General features: G+C 39.9%; 1 protein-coding gene across 8 annotated transcripts in view; it reads right to left on the reverse strand.

The window, feature by feature from the left end:
- Window positions 1–2,158: 2,158 nt before the first annotated feature.
- Window positions 2,159–20,702, reverse strand: part of clcn3 (chloride channel, voltage-sensitive 3) — a 46,210-nt gene continuing 27,666 nt past the window's right edge. For 5 of the 8 annotated variants that reach the window (XM_012957404.3, XM_012957406.3, XM_012957396.3 and 2 more), the window contains 9 exons: window positions 19,352–19,474; window positions 14,856–15,062; window positions 14,421–14,501; window positions 13,716–14,261; window positions 11,621–11,807; window positions 10,236–10,634; window positions 9,334–9,550; window positions 6,103–6,178; window positions 2,159–3,506 (listed from right to left, as the gene is read on the reverse strand). In XM_012957404.3, the coding sequence (XP_012812858.1) occupies window positions 3,345–3,506; window positions 6,103–6,178; window positions 9,334–9,550; window positions 10,236–10,634; window positions 11,621–11,807; window positions 13,716–14,261; window positions 14,421–14,501; window positions 14,856–15,062; window positions 19,352–19,474 (1,998 nt within the window). In that variant the 3' untranslated portion in view covers window positions 2,159–3,344. 8 annotated transcript variants of the gene reach the window in all.

Raw genomic sequence — 20,702 nt, forward strand, 5'->3', positions numbered from 1 at the left:
ATACTATTTTGTACATTGGAGAGGGAGGTTACCTTAAATTCACAGTCATGCTTTGATTTAATAAATAGGTTCTGTAGAACGATGCAAGGAGAAAGTACTTTTAAAAGCTGTTCCCAATTTAACTTTCTTTTGCCTCTGGAAGCCTTAGAAGAGCATATATTTGAGTTAAGAAATCTGCCATTTCTTGCAGCATTGTGTGGCGGTACTGGAATTGTCAGTAGCACATCACTTCCACATACACACATTAAGGGTGAAGACACACTGGGCTACTAGTAGCAGCTACTTTTTCAAGGCTACTAAACTCCAGAAAATACCCTGCCATAGACAATAGTGAGCCTTGCCTCTGCTAAAACATACATAGAGATAATTAAGCGACAAATCTGTCACTAATTATTAATAACTTTGCTAGCAAGGGATAAAAGAAACCAAGGCAAACATATCGAGTCATTGGCAATCAAGGTGCTAAATATTTGTTTATCCTATGTAAACATCTTTAAGACTGAGTTAGTCCAGCCATCTAAAGGTGGCCATACACGAGCAGATCCGCTCGCTTGGCGATGTCGCCAAGCGAGCGGATCTTCCCCCGATATCCCCACCTACGGGTGGGCGATATCGGGGAGCATTTAGGTAAAAAAAAAAATAATCCGATCGTTTGGCCCTGGGGCCAAACGATCGGATTATGTGGGTGGCAATGGGGCAGTCGGATCGGGGACCGCATCAACGAGCCGATGCGGTCCCCGATCCGACCGGATTTTCTAACCTGGCCGATCGAGATCTGGCCAATTTCAGGCCAGATATCGGTCGGCCAGGCCGCTCGCTCTCCCCATACACGGGCCGATTAGCTGCCGAATCGGTCCAAGGGACCGATATCGGCAGCTATAGTCGGTCCGTGTATGGGGACCTTAAGTCCCTAGGAGTAGTCTCCCAGAACAGAATACAGAAAGATAGATCTGTCTACTTCAGATATTTTTGAATTATTACTTTCAAAAGTTTTTCCTGATGTAGAAAGTAGTTAGTTCTGGTATTTACTGGCACTGACCCATAATAGTGCAATACAGGTGCAGCCAAACTGGCCAAGTGTACAGGTTCGATTGACCTGAGATTTTAGTTGCAATTGGGCAAATTCTGGACAGGCATGCTAAAAACTGCTGTTTGGGCTTTGTACAGGCAGTTCTGGCTCTCAGCCACCCATAGATCTGCTCATGTACTCGGCTCATTGTAAGTCACTGGCATGATAAAGATTCAACTTACAAGGAGGAGGTAGTCAACAAGCCAAATTATTCAGAAACAGTTTAGTCCAGAAGCAGGGTAAGTAAGATAGTAAGTAAGGGTTAGTAAGGAATCATCAGGTAGAGAAATGCATTTAAGAGGCCAGACCTCCCTTTACCCAGGCCAACAATCAACCTTTTACTCCACATCTCATTCTGAATGACCTTTGGGTAGAGGCCAGCCCCTCATTAACGCTTTAGGTCTCATAATTTGAGACCATACACTAAAGATATTGCAGTATTGGGATATTTAGAAAATGTGTTTGTTTCCCTGCCTATTTAGTGCACTTCTGTCACTGAAAATTGTAACCATACTATCCAATGGAAAGTCTCCACTTCTATATTTTATGAAGGGCTGTGAGAAAGAAACTGAGTTGATAGTAACATGTAATAATCAGAAAAGTTTCTTCAAACAAAACCCTTGAATTTCAGATGTCACGGTGCATTAGGGCAATGACACATGCAACAGTTCTGGGTTTAGTAGCACTACTTGCTGGCCAGAATCACGATTCACAGTGGAAATCACCTGGACCCATGCGGTACAGCCATGGGTCCGTCACTGGAAACCAATGGCAACTGCATTTCTGAGCTACAATTACGTGACCTGCACCAGTGAAAAACTGATGGATTAGAATGCCACCAACTAACCCTAGTGTAGCTAATAAACACTCAGGCAGGCAAATGCCCAGGATTGCTGCATGTACCACTGTCCTCAGGGCAATATTTTTGGAAGCCAAAACACCCAAAGGTACCCTCTGTTAAAGTCACTTGCAAACGCAACACTATTTATTTCCAGATAATTGTCCTAGAGGTGGATTTGAGAATCAGCCAGAATACCATTGTCCTAGGACTCCTCTGCAGTAAGGAGGGAAAAAACAGCATACCGTAACCCACTTACAATTTGTTTTTAATCATATTACAGATTCACAATAAACTGATTAAATACACAGAATCTTCATTTCCATAGCATTTTCAGCGTTATCCAGTAGTAACATACTGTTCTGAGATGACTGTTTAGTGCAAATTATAAATCATGTCTCTGTTCTAGTGTTAGATGGGTTACCAATTTCCCTGACTCATTGAACTTCAAGTAGAATACAAAGCAAACACCTAGGTCCAGTAATGTTATTATATGTTTCTACTTTCATATAGGTACGAGATGCCATTATTTTTCTTTAGTTCTAAATAGAAAACCTTGCTGACCCAAGAGTTCTCCTTAAGTCTCACAAGGCGAGAGTTCACAGAATGCAACTCTGCCACAGTTACATTACAGCCAAGTGTAGCATTAGAAAATGTTCATATTTCACAATATTCTTTGCGAGTCCTGTGCAAATTGTGCCTTACATGTGGCTCAGGGACCTGACGGGCAGTGTGAATGATAACACTCTGCACTGCAAAACCATATGAAGATTCAAGGGTTCCAGCAATACAAAAATAAAATTGTATAAACCACTTCACACCATTGAACAGAGCACAAATGGATGATCTAAAGCCATGCCATTGTTGCAAGCTGTTGGGCTGAAGAGTTCTGTGCCCGGCAGGTATAAACCACTCTTGCAGCCCATCTGGGACAAGCTCGCTGCTATATGGCACAAGACACATTCTTGTTTGTTGCTGCTGCTTATGAAAATGTACAGCCTCTCTCAATATGAGACATTACTGTTTTAAAAGCCTCCTCGGGAAGTTATTGAGGAATTATGGGTAGGAAGAAGGGAAAAGAGAGTCTGCCTGTCTAGGAATGTACAAAAAAATCTAAGTGTAATAATCTGACAACCAACAGCTTTAACTTTTCCTCCAGTGATAGAAAGGGTAACAAGTCTTGAATAAAGATGGCTCAAACTCAGTGAAACCCCCATTAACAATAGGGATATAATACAATGAGACTTAAATACTCCTGTGCATGGCCCAGCCAACTGCTACACACAATCAGGCTATTATGCTTCCCTCTGGGACACAGGCTTTGTCATTATCCCATATAGCCATGGTAAAGCCTCTGTTTCTCCTGAAATAAGGAGTGCAACAATGCTGAAAAACACCTTCCTTTGAATTTATTCAACAATCCAGGTTACCCTTTGGTCAGGGCATTGAGTTCTTTAACAAAGATACCTCCTCTTCACTTTCTTCCTGGTCTTCTTCAGAGATGTTGTTCAGTTGAACATGATCAACTCGGGATCGTGATTTGCCATTTGGGCCATGTGACGAAGGATATCTTTTTTTGTAATAATACCAAGGAGGCGCCTAGTAAGAAAAAAGCAAAACTCAATTAGTTGAGATGTCTCTGCACCAATGAATGATAAGAACAGCCCACCACCATCCATTACAAGTTTAGTATATTTCTTGCAGAAAAGCTCCTGGCCCTAGCAGCCAGAGATACGCTCAACTGAAAGGTGAGGAAAACAGAATAATAAAGAACATACTGCTGAATGCTACAGAGAAATGCCAAGAAACCACAGGTTATAAAGATAAATTGCAAGCCAGAAGCCTGACCTGAAAACAGTATCTCATAGCCAATTCCCACATGGGGGGAAATGGAACATCTGTACATGTACCATTTCTTCCAGTGTTAAAAATAGTAATAACGTGTTTCAATCCCGTTCCGAGATAAATGTTTTGTGCCCAAACAAAAGATGTAAGAGAGGAGAGAAAGAGGTTGGGGTACAATAAGGATCTAGAGAGAACGGCTAGGTTGTGATTAACAGTGAGTGATATTTTCCTGCTTGACATGGTTCATGGAACTCAAGATCAGCAATTATTCCAATGCCCCTTTTATTTAATCTTGTATTTTGTACATGTGATTTCCAGTTAGACAATATATATAGAAAAGTAGCATGTCTGTATTAATGTACAAACATTTGAGGGTTAAAAGGGCTGGGGGGAAATGTTTGGAATATCTGCCACAAGACAAATTTAGATTTCAAAACAGTTTGCAAAGAAATCTAGCCATGTCCATTCCCCATGCTGCTCAAAGCATTGATGCTAACCAGGAGAATATCACAAAGTGGAACGAATCGAGCGGATGCCCTTGTTACTTGGTTAGTACTGTTATTCTCTGAGAGGAAGCATGAAGGTCTTGTGAATTCTAAGCACAGAGCAGAGTAAGCCAAATGGTGTTAATACTGGGATTTAGCCATTATATGCTGCAAGCTGCGGCAACCAGTACATTATCAGTCGCAAACAATGCCTGGCTAATGCCAATGTGCTCTTCATTTCATTATTAGTACATTTTAACAGGTGGAACAAAAGTTTTTTTTATGCATATAAAAGTCCATCCACTACTTGATCTTTACAAGATATTTGGATAAGTATGCACTGCTGGGATCTATATATATTTATTCATATGCAAGCATAGTATCTCTATATTTTTTATATACTACAGTATATTTGTATGGATCATCTCTGAAACTAGAAAAAGTTACAGAAAAATGTAGGCATCTGTTAGTGTTGCGGGGCATGTAGCTATGAGAAAAGCTATGGAAATAATATGCACATGTTTGGGTTGCCATGGCCTGCTGGTTACGGACTCTCCTTTCAGTTTTATCAGTAAAAAGCCAATTGAAGCAGTAGTCTCTACTCAAAGTGCCACAGCCCTAAAGTGCTGGTGTGATTTCCTTGGTGAGTACTGGATGTAATGCAGCATGTCATACGGCTGTGCCTCAAGCACAAAATAAAGAGCTTTGCAAGGTAGTCCTGAGCATTCAGCCTATTTCTAAGTAACATGTATCCATAAGGATATGGCTTAATGCCACTATATCTGAGAGTAATGAATTTGGGAGCACGTAAAAAGATCCCAGTATAAGCTTTATCCAACAATTCTTGGAATCCGAGAGATGCACCACAGCATTTGCTCATCCAAACAACTGGAAGGGAGGCTGAGTGTGATGGCTGCTTTGTTAGAGAACAGCTATTTGCTACAGCAGCTCTTACGGAATGCTGGGTACACTGAACCTCTGATGGCAGCTGTTCTGAATTCACTAACCACTAGCCCTGCTTCATACAATGGGTACGGACATTACAGTACTAGGGCTGTGATACTGAAAAAAGCCATCAAGACTTTAATTTTAAAGAAGACATTTACCTTGCTTTGGACCTCTATGATTAGCATTTTCCTTTTCCATGTAACAGAAAACCAACTACAACTCTTAGAAGACTCTGGAGGTTTATGTTAGACAGCAGCTGGTCATAAGCTGGACATTTTGTAAAACACTTAGCCCATCACTGCATTATAGAAGAAATATTAAACCAGTATTGAAAGGCACAGCCTGAGTTTTACAGGCTTTTACAGTTTTTTTGCCTCTGATTGCGGAAAGATATTAAACATTAAAGTACAGTCAAGTGGCGACAAGTATGTCCCTGCTAAAGATCAGAAGATTATCATTAAAATTATCATATGGATAAAAGGTACTTTATATTTCTACTTCCAGCATCTATTAGTTCATAACCAGGGCCTGTAACATGGAAGTGGTCAAAGATGAAAGCGGCTGATTTAGCTAAGGGAATATAATTTACTGGGTGGCTGTCATGACAGACTGAGAAATAATGCAGCTGACACAGGCAACCATAACCTTGAAAACATAAGGCCAACCAATCCTGCTACCTATCCATATAGTACAGATACCAAAGTCCCTCAACAGTCAATGCAGTATTATGTGGTCTTTTGTTGTAGTCTGCTTTCTTTCACTGAGAAGAGTATAAAGTCTATGCAAAACCTGCAGCTTTTAATGATAGAGGATGCCACAGCCCAGCTGACATAGTGATCTCTATTAACAGTTTACAAGTTTCATGCTTCCTGCCCTCTAAATGGTGTCTATAGATTAAAGGTGGTTTGTCTAATCACCAAGGGTTCCACGTGCTGCTTTAGGTGCTCGAGAAGTTCTAATATGTTCTTCTTTGTGATGATCCCCAAGACAGTCCTGAAACAGATCATGTTATGCTAATAACTGAGTTTGAACTACAAATGGAAAAACAAAAACAATGAGACAACAGAAAATAATGACAATGTGGAAATGGATGAAATGATATGATTGGCACAACAGAAAATTTAACACAATGGGATGTCACAATTAAGTGTGAGAATGCTCAGCAACACACTGCGCACAATACCTTTGCAGAGCAAACCCTCCCCCCACAACCACTACGCTAAGCTGATTTCAACTTGAGATCAAGGGAAGAATTCAATGTAAGACATTAAACAGAAGAATATATGTAAAACATATTATATATTAAGTTGCCAATACATAGGCAAACATTTCCTACTGATTTGGCCACTCCAGACCGGGTTGGCAGGATTAATGGCCCATATGGACACAAAACAACAGCCTGGCCAACTGATTAAATTTATGAATTTCATAATTTCTTTATAAGTCCTGTAGCTTCTGCAACACCTCTGTGACCAACAGAGACAAAGATCTGCTAATTTGGTGCCTCCACTCTGTGTATGGCCAATTGCAGCCTACTTATAATATCCAAACATGTAATCTTGGCAAAAGATATTGAAACAATTGTACCATTTCAAAGAACAAATTGCCAGACAAATTAAACTGAAACCAGGTCCAAGAGTTGGAGTTCAATATTGAACTTAGTTTAAAAAGCTGGACTCATTTATAGATCATGGGTCCTTGACCACTACAATGATCCTAAGCACACTTTAAAAGTACTAGGAACGGTAAAATACAAAAGCTCTAGTCTGTTTAAATGTGGTCAGAAGCGCTTGTGGAGAGATCTGAACACTGCTGTTGGGAGAGGGCACTCTTAAAAAAACAGAAAAGTTTGGCCCAGTCTGCTTTTGCAAACTGTCAGTATGGAAATGTTGGCAGCTCATTTATGGCTTTTGGAAGTGCCTTCAGTTAGTCTTTCCAAAGGGTAGGATTACCTACAAACCACTGGGGACGGATGTGCACCTTGCTAACCAATTGAACTTTGTCCTTCTCCTCTTGCCTCTGCACAAAGAGTGGCTGCCTTTCATTAGGGCTTCACAAAGTATATGTTTACTTATATGCCCTCTTTGTTATTGGAAGTTTACTCCTAGTGGATCTGGCCACTCATCATCAGATCTTACAGCAGGGATCATATGATCATACGCCAACCTTTAAAGTGACAGCACAATCTATTCAGGCTCCGAGTACATGAAGGGAGGCTTCAGGCAGTGGAACAGTTTTTTTTTTATCACAACCCACCATCTGGGGATGTCTTTAGAATGTCTCCACTGTGTCTGTGTTTTCCACAACCAGGAAACAGAAAAGAAGATTGTTGGGGGCCTATTTTAAAGTCCATTTCTCTACTGTAATCTTGGGCCATAGGCCTTCTTTCGCTGTGTTGTCTTTCTGATATGAGTATGAACCATGTATATTATTCTGCAAGGGGCTTCATTTCTTTTGCTTTCTGAAGTTCATTGTACATCTCACATAGACTCCATTATAAGCAAATAATTCTAGTTTTAAAAAATGATTCCCTTTTCTCTGTATTAATAAAACAGTACCTTGTACTCGTTCCCAAATACAATATAATTAATCCTTATTGGAGGCAAAACAATCCTATTGGGTTCAATTAATTTTTACATTTTTTTTTTTTTTAGTTGACTTAAAAGTATGGAGATCCAAACTAAGGAAATACCTATCATGAGCATTCTGGATAACAGGTCCCATAAATGTATGGTATTTTTGGCCTTTGGTGCTGTATGGTTGCTGGTGGCCCTGTTGCTAGGGGTTGCTGGGGCCCCTGTTGCTTGCCTTAGTTACTCCTTTCCATGACATCAAATGTGTATAAATGTGCTTGTCATAGTCTTGCATACATCTGTAATTGACCTAAAGGTACCTATAGCATGGATCTCATCTATTTGTGGCCTAAAATGATGTCAAAGTAGTGCTGAGTTCTTCTTTACTCTGCATCTCACATGCTGGAGTTTGCCATGGTGTTGCTGCATTCAACAGCATTAAAGATAAAAATTCTAGATATTTCTCTGTGTGATATAAAACGTGACACCAGTCTGGTAACTGTAAATAAACATACTGGTACTTAAACGGCTTACTAAGCCACCAGTATTCCTTGTGGAGTGCACTGGCAGCGAGTCCTGAGGGCAGCTTTCCAAAGCAAGTAACTTTATAGATATTTCATGTGCTTCAAGTTTCCTTAACCTAAATTGAATATCATACAAATTCCATCCACACCTTGTTAGCAGATTGCTGTTCTAAACTAAATGCTTGCTAGAACATGCAAGGAACACTTGTACACTGAATGTAAATGGTATTCAAGCATTTGTATAATACAAAGGGCTAGAACAGTGCATGCAGCGGGGAAACAGGGCATAGTTGGTTTGTTAGTTACAGCAACATCTTGATTTGGCTCTGATTAAGCCCATGGGAATGCTGGGAAAGTAAGAAGAAGTAAGCCATGCTGTATCTTAGTGTCCGCTGATGTATGAAAAAACAAACAATAATTTTTACCAAGAGATAGGCAGCCACTTGTCAGCCAGTTGTTGATAAGCAAAAATGTTCTGACAGGTTTTTGGTTTTTCAACAATTGCTGAGCAAATAACTGTTTTCCCTGTACTGCATATATTAATATTAACACAGGGTTGTAAAACAAGAATGCCATATATTTGAAAGCTGTAAAAAGTTAAAAAAAGAATGAAATGAGAATCAAACGATCTCTATATCTATGGCTGCTGCAGGAGCTGGGCAAATCATGCCTCCAGGAGGCCACTGCATTCAGTCTGGCAAACTCCTGTAATTACACACTTGCATACACAGATGGAATGTGGACTAAATCCCACTTATTACAATATTTAGAAAGTACCTTGTCTATTCTGTACCAGTCTGAAAGCAGCCAAAATATGGCAAGGACCATGTGTCCTGAGGAGGAAATTCTGCTCAGGTAGCTCCATGGCACTACTTGCACACCCTGCTTTGCTAGAAGCAGAAAGTAGCACAAACTCTGGTTATGGGCAAGTGTGTGCCCAAAAGAGTACTGGCCATAGGAGCTTAAACACTGTGTTGCAGCAGCTCAATGAAGAATGCACATTATTTCACTATATACATGTTTAGGAGCAAGAAAGTGGTTAGCAACTCACCCATTGTGTGTCACAAGGCACTGTCTGAGCCCCAGCTTACGGAACAGGTCCACTACTATTTCCATTGGTGTCTGGTCAGTCACGGTGAAAGGACTCATGTCAAGGATACTGCGTAGCTTAAGAGGGCGAGGGCTTTCTGCAGGAAGGGATGGAGTGTGCTGGGCAAAGCACACTCGAGAGCTACCCACAATACCTTCTTGCTTTTTTCTTGCATTTTCTTAAGTGAGAGAAATGATAAAGAAAGAGACGAAACTTGGTTATAGCTAGTGTTCCTTAACCAGAGAATGTCTTTATATTGCTAGTAATGAAGGCAGTAGGCAGATGCCAGCAAAGACTGCCTTAAAAAGGTTCTTAAAATATTTTATAAAACCAAATTTCTCTTTGATCACTGCACCTGTTATAAATGTGATCAGAATATAAACACTAATGTGTAGATGTGCAAATAGCTTGTACAACATTACAGATTACAGACATAGGGCCTCACTTTTCAACTTTAGGCAAGTTGGTGCCTGGGCAGAAATCCATCGCAGCCAATCAAATTTTTGCTTTCTTTGTGCTACCTGCAGCAGGTTAAAAATGCTAATCACAGATTGATTGCTACGGGTTACTAAGCAGATGCAAATCTGTGTTGATAAATAAGTAAAAGTAGTTCTTTTAGGGCTCTGGCACACGGGGAGATTAGTCGCCCGCAATAAATCTCCCTGTTCGCGGACGACTAATCTCCCCGAAATGCCATCCCACTGGTGAAAAGTGTAAATCGCCGGTGGGATGGCATACGCGGTGGCACGATTTCAATGAAATCGCAGAAGTTTCCTCTCAAGGCGACTAATCTCCACGTGTGCCAGAGCCCTTAAGCACTAAGAAAAATCTCAGTAATAGGTGCTCACAAAAACCATCCTTACCTATGGCTAAAGTCAAATCTCTTCTCAGAGCAAATCCCACAAGGCGCTGTGATTCCTTGGACATGATGACAGGGAAGCCATTGTAGCTGGTGTCATTGATAAGACTTTCAACATCATCAACAGTCATGTTATCTTGAGTTAGAACAGCCAAAGGAGGATCGCTCCTTCTTGGTCTCATCACATCACGAGCTAGAGTTGTATGAGTGAACTCCTCCTTGGCGTCCAAAAATGGATATCCATTCAGCCGTATATGGGCTTCATATATACCTTCTCTTCCAAAGGCATCGCCAACCCACTTACTGGTCATCACTGCCGCCATAAGGGGGACAATATATTCAAGGCCCCCAGTTAGCTCAAATACTATTACTACAAGAGAGACTGTCATGCGTGTGACACCACCTAAGGGAGAAAATATGGTTTTATGTGTAAATATATCAATTTTTTCATTACTGGTCCTAAAAATATCAGCTGGTCACTGCACTGAAATGAGACAGAGAGAAAATGACATACTTTCTAAATATCTGAAATTTTTTTTAAAATGTGATGATTTTTATTTGCTTACCTCTAGCTCATCATAGGTCCTAATAAAGTGAAACTTTATGGTTTTGTCAGCTTTAGCTACTGTTACTAAGCTATACAAATAAACACAAAAGGAGTCTTCATACTCCTTCTGCCCAGTGGTAATTTGGTCTTACCAGAAGGTTCAGAACACTGGATGGACTTGGGTATATTTCACATTTACTACTTTTTTGTTGCTAATCAACCTACTGATAAGTAAGGACAATGGCACAAGAATTGTTTTCTGAAACCTGCATTTAAAAAAGGCCGCCAACCAGAACTGGGGGCACATCATTGATCAATAATTAACAACAACTTTAACTCATCAAAAACAGGTTTTAAAAAAATAGGCCATATAAAAACTGGGGGATATCTGAAGCCATAAAGTGCTGAGCCAATGAATGGCAACCATATTTTAACTGACTAATAGGTATGTGCCTGGTACATATATATATCATGCCATGCCACTAATTAATTACTAATTAAATGAAAAGGATCACTTTTTTACATATTTGGAAAAGTGTTTTTTCTTAAGGTCCTGCCACTTTGGCCGGACATTGGAAAAGATGTAAATCCAATTAAACATATCACAATGTTTTATTTAATGAAATATGTCCAATGTTTCAGTTCTTACTGGACTGACTTACTAGGCTGGTCTCCCCTTAGTATTTTTTATGCAGATTTTTTTTTTAATGCTGAAAATCACAACAATTTGTTAATAGATATATAAAGAGAGAGAAAGAGAGAAGTATACAAATATAATTAGTGGCCAAGCCTATGTATTGTATGAATTAAATATATTCTACTATTTTGGGTAAATGACATACCTAGACATGCAGCTGCACCAACCATAGCATATAGCCCAGGAGTTATACAGTCGGCTCCAACTTCACACCACTCCTTAAATATGAACCAGTCGTGATGATAATAAGCCAGCTGTTCTACTGCAATGCCCACAATGCGGCCTGCTATGGCGCCGATTGCCATGCTTGGGATAAACAGGCCTGAAGGGACCTAAAACAGAGCACAATTATGCAAAATTAGAGAATGACTCCCTGATGTGCTCTCTTACAAGTCTGTAAGACAGTTCCTTACTGGCTAAAAGGGGCATTTAGTACAGGTACAGACTCAGTTATTATTATTATTAACATATATTTATAAAGCGCCAACATATTCCGCAGCGCTGTACAATAAGTCGGTTTCATACATTGGACATACAGAGTAACATATGAAGCAATCAATAACCGATACAAGAGGTGAAGAGGGCCCTGCCCAAAAGAGCTTACAATCTCCGGAAACCCAGTATCCAGAAAGATCTGAATTACGGAAAGGCCATCTGCAATAGACTCCATTATAAGCAAATAATTCTAATTTTTAAAAATGATTTCCTTTTTCTCTGTAATATTTTTTTGTAAACTTAAAGCATGGAGGTCCAAACTACAGAAAGATCCTTTATGTTTTTTTTATGTTTTTGATTTATGTTTTTTTTTAATTATATGCCTTCTTCTTCTGACTCTTTCCAGCTGTCAAATTAGAGGTCACTGACCCCAGCAGTGCCCCCCCCCCCTTTTTATTACTTATCTTTCTATTATTACTAATCTTTCCTTTAAGGGCTCTGGCACACGGGGAGATTAGTCGCCCGCGACAAATCTCCCTGTTCGCGGGCGACTAATCTCCCCGAGTTTCCATCACCTGCCATCCCACCGGCGAAAGTGTAAGTCGCCGGTGGGATGGCACACGCGGCGGCGCGATTTCGGCAAATCGCCATTTTCACCGGTGGGATGGCAGGTGATGGAAACTCGGGGAGATTAGTCGCCCGCGAACAGGGAGATTTGTCGCGGGCGACTAATCTCCCCGTGTGCCAGAGCCCTAAGGGGGATAGGGTACTGGTGCCTGTTACCAAAGACAGTCTATCATGGTATCTGTGGAATCCGGTAACAGGGCTTAACAATAAATGGTGCAGACAGGTGTTTGCAGGGGGCCCTGTAAGGCCTTAATTAATGAGCTATTTCAATATATGTTGGTGACATTGGTCAATTTAGCAGTGTTTTGGGCCCCTACAATCTCTGCATGGAATCTACTATATACATAACCAAGTGATACATTTACGAGATTTTTTATTCATTTTGGTAATAAGGGTTACATTTTCATTTATGAGTGCCCTTTACCCTGTATTATCTTCTGTTAAGCGCTATCTAAATAGCTCACTTACCTAATCACAGTGCTTGCAACTATTTGACGTTACACCTAAGCTTTTTTTTTTTTTTTAAAGAAAGAAAAAAGAAAAGAAAAAGCTGTTTATCCAGGTCACAGGTCTTTCTTGTCTTTGGCAAGGAATGTTTAATCCTCCACCTTCCTATTTATTCATGATTAACACATTAGCATTCCAGTACTAGTCCTACAAGCTTGGCTTCTCTACTCTTTTCATCTACTGTACAAGTGTCAAAAATATACACAGTATTAAACACACAATCTGTTTCCAGTATATACCTATGTACCCTGCGTTCAACCTGAGCACAATCAAAACATATCAAACATTTATTCTGTCTATTCATTTAATTGAAAAAACTCCATATTTTCCAACAGGAGTCACTGGAATAGGTTGTGGCACTGCCTAATCCAACCAGCTGCACTAAGAGTTGCATCAACATTGTATGAAAGTGCTCTGTTCTCCATCTTTAACTGATATATATTGTAGTATGGGGTCAATTTATAATGTAGGCAGCTTCTTTTTTCAAAAAGAGTAATACAAACTGCAAATCCATCAAAAACACAGACAGGAGGTGATTCCCAAACAGAAAGATGGACCACATAAATTAATCAATTCATTTCAATTTTAGGTGGCTAGAAATGAGTACTGGCCTAACATTTTCAGACTTCAATAGTGGTTATCCGGATATTTAACACTCACACAATATTTACCTTAATGCCAAAAGTGAAGACAGTCATAATAATCTTGAACACGAGAGCCAAGCACAACTGCCAGATAGCAGAGTACACCCCAGTCCCTGCAGGGCGGTCAGGTATATCATCCACAATTTTGCTGGAATTCATATCGTTTTTATAGTCACACAAAGAGGAGGATTCTAAAGGCCCACAGTCTGTGAATAGCTCCTTTATCAGCTGGCTAGTGTTGAAACGTGTGTATGGATTGGGAAAGGCAATGACTGCTGTGATAGCTGCCACAAGCATAACCTCTAATACAGGATACTTCCCAAACCTGGTTGTTTTGCGCCGCCGACACCAGGCAATGTTTGCACGGATAAAAAATGCACCCCAAAGTCCTCCGAATACACCAAGTAGGATAAATGGTATAAGTTCAAACAAGTACCATGGGGTATGATACTCTACATAGAAAAGGACAAGACGGCTGTTCCCGAAAGGGTTGATCGACCTTAGAACAAATGCTGCTACTAAGGCTGCAAAGAATGATCTCCACAATGTCTTTAAAGGGAAGTAGTAGCTGACCTGTAATACACAGAAACAAAAACAACAATACTTCAAAATTACATTTTTATACAAGTATCAGAAATATTATTTATATATTTATGATACTTTCGAGTTAGAGTAGCAAAAACATTACATATTTTTCCATGTATTTTATTTATATCAATTACTATATTTTACCTCTTCCAGACTAAAAAGTACACCACCTATGGGAGCTCCAAAAGCAACAGAAACACCAGCAGCTGATGCTGCTGACAGAACCTGTAGAAAGGATAAAACAGAACCTGTAAAGTGGACTAAAAGAAATATAGACAGGACAAATATACAAAACTATAAGCAATCATTATGCTTTAAGATTGGTATTTTATCTGATCACTTACCTAGGCCAAGGCATAATTCATGAGCTATAAACAGACAGTAAAAGTGTCCTTATATATGGCCCGGGTACAGGCACATGAGGTAAATTTTGGTACAGAAATGCATAATTACCATGACGTAATGGTTGTAGGTGCAGGCAAGGAAGAAGGATGATCTCCCCATGTGGCATTAGCCTAATATTTTAATATTTAACAGCAAGGGGTATATAAAAATACATACAATTTAAGTCTGACTTACCTCCCTTTTTTTTGCCTCATTGGTGCTGTACTTGGGGAACAAGTAGGAAAATATGTTTCCACAACAGCATGCAACATGAACTAAGGGACCTTCCTTCCCTAAGCTTAAACCAGAGGCCACAGCAAGAACCAGTGTGACAGTTTTTATCATTAACGTCCACTTTCCCAGGTATCCACGGATGATGAACCCACTTAAAATAGTTTTAATCTAGGAACATGAAAAAAAAATATTTAGTTATTGAAAAACAACACTAGAACACTTCCAGTCACTTTACTGTTTTTCAATCAGAGCCTAAAATAAATTTATAACACATTTCTAGGGTGTAAATAACTAGTTATCAACCACTTGTAAAAATACTTTTTAAATCACAGATCCAGGAAAGAGAACATACAGGAAGCAAGCACCACAAGACAAAAACTGCACAAAAGGAAGCACAACCAGAATTTAACCAGAATTTAAACTACGAAGCAGATTCTACACAGGATTAGCATGGGGGGGGGGGTCAAGCTTGGAGGCACTGAATCCAGAGTTGTGGGGCCCCAGTGGTTGATTTATTATATTTATATTGCATTCCTACCCTTAGTGGCCCACTAAGTAGCAACGCTGATCCCCTGTATTATTGATCACTGACTCTTCTTATTTGTGGGCTTTAACCACCCTTCAAAAGCATGCATGCTGTTCAGCTTTTATAATATTTACAAGGCACCCTCTGGAATGTTTTAAATTCTGGAAAAGTCATATGTATGCAGTGAAGGAAAACAATTCTCTAAAGTTAAAGGTTGTATGGCGGATTTTTTTTTTTTGTTTAACCTGTTTATTGTGGCCACAAAGTGTGTGCCACTCTGTTGCAATAATAGCGGGTGAAACACATTTTCCATGCAACATATGTTGCATACACCGTGTTTTGTGCGTGGGAACCTGCAAACTAAAATTAGAGCATTAGCTTCAGTTTAGCATGCACTTTACTGCTGCTCCAAAATAATCACAAACAGACGATAAGTAGCTAAGCATAGGGTTTGTAAGAGCAGCCTTGCAAGCTGACACTAATCCCATTTGTTCAACGTGGCTCTGATAAGCAAATCATCTCTACAGTACTACAGTTCAATAAGGTCTATCACATTTGGGGAATGTTCTCCAAATTTTATATGTCAAGTCTCAAAGCTGCTCCTAGCCAGTTTGTTGCCTAAAACATCATGGGAATCACCCTTTTGATAGCAGGAACCTGACCCTGAAGGCCCCAGCAGTGGTCAGTCTCCCTGACAATATATTAAATACTAATAATAAACTATATATGAATAGGTTTCCTTTGTTCTTGACTTGAGCACTGATATAGCTTGTTGTAAGCTTGGGTAAGGGCTATGCTGGGTAACCTAGATGCCCATGTTATCAATACTGAGAGATACTGCATGTTTGTGCAACTACAACTTTTCAAATGATACCCCAGGCTCCTTGGCAATGAGTTAAACTAATGCAAAATAGCAGTTATTCACTTGTTTCAGAAACTGAAATAAGGAAGTAGTAAAAACAGATTGAAATCTAACCCTGTTTAGTACATAAAAACAGAAAAAAAAAAGTCCCTGGTACCACTCACCCCCACTTTGTTAATAGGACTGGATTCATTAAAGTTAATATCTTCTGCCTCAAGGTCAGCAGAGCTGGAAGAGTTAGACATACAGTAGCAGCACCACTTCTTGTGGATGCCTTCTTCCGCTCCAATGAACCAAAGCAACAAAAGAAGCTTTTTAACACCGCTCTGCTTACAGACGTAGCAGGCTTAAAGGTCCGGTAACACTAACATGCCCAGCCACTTTATACACATTTATTATCTGTCTGTCCACAAGCCCTATAACATATTATGAGAAAGCCTTTCATTCTGTAGCGGTCTACTTAATCATGAATGATATTTCAACCCGGGTTACCACTATTTAAGTTCTAAAACTATCATATTATAAATAGCTTATCTGTTACCTGCTATGCAGAATGGACTCAAAAATCCTACAATATCCTGTACAGTTGTGTTTACTGCTATATAGAAATGTATTTATACAAATAAGGGTTTCACAAAAACTAGGGCAGCCTGCAGGGCCCTATCTGAGGCCAGGAGCTAGCTGTATCATTGCAGCGACAAAGCTAGGGAAAGGTACAAACATTAAATACCATGCTTTCCCTAGTAACTGCATGTGCTTAGTACAGAACAAATACAATCGACTACATTTAAACCCTGAAAACTTTTGGCTGATCAAATAATATCTTACTGGTGTGTCTGTCCAGCATACACATTCATGCTAAAAGGTCTAGGCCTGTGCCCACATTGATCCCATTAAGTCAACACTGATTTAATTGATGAGCTTTAGTTTAAAGGAGGGGGATCATCAGCAGTCAGCAAGACATGCTCCTGGCATTGAAGCTTTAATGCTCTAATCCAACTACCGCTTCTTAATAAGAAACACAAATATAACAAAGGTACAACAAATTATAATGAAATACATGTAAGCAGCACATAAAACGGTATTACGCCTACAACTGGTGTGCCAAAGAATGAGAGCATTGTACAGCTCTGAATACTAAATCTCAGAACACTGGCTATTGTACTGGAAGCATTAGCAAAAAATTGAAGCTATGCAGAAAACAACTCTACACTAGTCATGCTTCTGCACTAGACGATGCCTGTGTCACAATCAAATTGTTCAAAGTGTTCGTATGTCTTTGCATGATAAGTATTCCATCCCAATAAGATACAGGCTTGCTAGAACCTGAAAGAGAATTTTTATCAGTGTTCAGCAGCAACCACTGTTGTCCAGAAAAGATGTAGTGTTAAATTGATGGAACTGTTGCCAATGACTTCTCACTGCAGGGAAATGTAAGAAAGATGGCACACTTGCATAGTTGGTTTCAGGTGGCAACCATGCCATACTAGCTGCTATTTTTGTTGACAAAAAGTCACAGTTACTGACAAATCTTCTAATCCTATTTGCTGAACCAGAAGGCCAGCCCCGCAGATCAAAACCCACTTTGGAGATAATGTTATAAAAATGCAAAAACATAAAAAATACTTTTCACAAAATATATACATTTAATGAGTTTTACAAACATGATTTTTAATAATATTTATTTAAATGTGTGAGCTTTCTGAAGATGAAAAACATACATGCTTATACATATATTGCACATAAAACTGCCAGCTTTAGGCAGGCTGCTGTGCAATCTCAGAGAATCATGAGCAGAAACTTCCAGTCCTCTACAGAGAATTTAGCCTAGAAGTATGTTGGGCTGTATGATGTGCACCCCAAGATAATGGCATGGATATTAACACAAACTCTAAATTGTCACATTCAATTAATGCATTTCTTAAAGTAACACTGGCAATACAGGAGTTGTGTCAGTATACTTTAGTAACACAGGCTTGTTTGTATGTATTTTGTGGTAACAACCTCATTGCACCCCCGCCTAATGGGTTAAAATTTAGTGGTTGAGCACAACTCTCCCTTTTTTTGCTATAGTTTATACAGGAGCAGTGGCCAGCTCCATGTTGTAGCTCCCACCCTTTCCAGCTGCAGTCAGGTGATCCCAGTGGAGCCAATAAAAGGGCAACCATATGGGAGTTTTAACCTTGAAAGCAAGAAAATTGCAGGTAAGACTTAGTCCCTTTGCTAAATGTATATTGATATAGTAGAATTCTTAATGAATCGCTTAAGTGAGTGTAGGACTGGCCAGAAGGGATGACTTTGACGCAGTTGGCCAGCTTGAAGTATATTGCAATATATGGACAAACAATCCCTGTTTTGCTTAAAGGGAAGGCCATTTCTTAGTAGCTTAATGCACAGAATGTCTTAATGTCCTATATCAGGGCTGTCCAACTGGCGGCCCGCGGGCCGCATGCGGCCCTCGACCCCCCTCTGTGTGGCCCTCCACCTGTCTGGCTGCTTTGATGGCTTACCTTTGTGTAAGCTTTAAATGGTATCAGTACTGAGATTAACTGGCCCCCTGCATGGTTATCACCTCAGATTCAGGCTGTAATTCCTCTGTATTGTTTAAAAATTTAATCCCCTGTGTTGTTCACACCTTTTTTAATCTCTGCATTGTTCACCCCCTGCAGTGTTCACACCTCAGGCTCAGGTTGTAATCACCCACATTATTCACCTCTCCACACCTCAGACATTGTATGTACTTCATGGCCTATGCTGCCTGTGTATAGGCAGCATAGGGTAGGCAGAGTATGGCACATATGCAGTATAGGGCAGGGAGGGTATGGAACACACAGACAGCATAGGACAGGCAAAGTATGGCACACACAGGCAGCATAGGACAGGCAGAGTGCTGCCTGTGGGAGGTGAACCTGGCAGGGGTTTGTTCTGGGAGTTTGTTAGCAGTTGGAAATAGCCATTAAATGGTCCCTAAGGTGTGTAATTATATGCTGGGGGTTGCCGTGCTATCCACAGGGGAGGAGGCATATGGATTTAAGGGAATGCGTTCCTACATTCACAAAGACAACTCACCTCTGGAATTCCTGAACCACACGCATAAGGGGCAAATACTTTCACAAGACACACAGCGAGAAAGGCAAAACTTAGGGCCCAAAAAATGTACATGATATAGTTCATTATATAAGATCCAGGGCCCTAGAAAAAGAGAACACAGATTTAATGGGCTGGTCTCTCTGTTGACATTGGGTACATATAGAGCTAAAGTTAGGAAAGCACTGTCCATTACGTGGCTCAGAGATAAAATTCCCATCTTTTTCATATATAGCATTTGCATTAGTGAATCTGGAGCACTCAACACATAAGGACAAGCTTAGGAATTACTTAGAAATGTAATACCAACATATTAATAGAAGGTGACACAGGCAGTGAAGTCAGAAAATGAGCAGCAAGCACCCTCACTATTACAGGAGTTAAGCATAGTCATGAATAGTTTTCACTGCTAAGTGCAAAAGTACATTTTCTTGTGAACTCCAGCCTGTGTATTTTATGCTGTCCCAAAATTCCCAAACAAGCAAAGTGAAACTAACACTAAAAACAAATGTAAAGCACTACATTTCATAGCCTTATGTTTGTTTTTCTCATGGCCAGCAGCACCAGTGCAAACATAGTTACTTTCCACAATACTTTGGCAAAACCCTCCTTCTCAAAGTCTTGTGGAATGTTAAGTATGTATACTGTGCCCCCAGGGGCGAAATGTACCAAGTGCACATCAGTTAACCTGCAGCTTGGGCCACAAGAGTGCGTATGTGATATGCTTGATGTGTTTAATTAGGCCTTTAGTTGCCCCTATACTCCTATAACTCCAGACTCATAGTGAAACTTATCCTTTACCTAATCATACCTTTCCAACATAATCTAGCTGCTAAAACATGCATGCTTTGTACCACCTAACTATTAATAATTACTCTTAACAATGGAATTAAACCATCATCATGTATGTAGAGGATGCTTTAAATCCTGGGTCTGGCCGAATCTAAGACTTTTTCGGCAGGATTCAAACCCTTAAAATCAAGCGAATATAGACCATGTGACAACGGGAGCTGCCACATTTTTTTTGTCCACACATTATTTCTTGGAAATTTCAATAATTTGGACATGCAAATTAGGGTCCAGATTTGTTGGTGACAGTTGAAATCTAATTGCTAATTAGTTTCTATGGAAAACTGTTGTCCAGTAAAATTTATCTACAATGTAAGTAAACACACCCCAAGTTCTAAACCAGTGGTTCTTCCTAATGCCGCTACACCTTTAATACAGTTCCTCATGTTGTGGTGACCCCCAACCATAAAATTATTCCTAAGACTTTCGGAAATATGTGTTTTCCGATGGTCTTAGGCAACCCATGTGAAAGGGCCCCGACCCA

Source organism: Xenopus tropicalis, chromosome 1 (genome assembly GCF_000004195.4).
Source record: "Xenopus tropicalis strain Nigerian chromosome 1, UCB_Xtro_10.0, whole genome shotgun sequence".
Lineage (NCBI taxonomy): Eukaryota > Metazoa > Chordata > Amphibia > Anura > Pipidae > Xenopus > Xenopus tropicalis.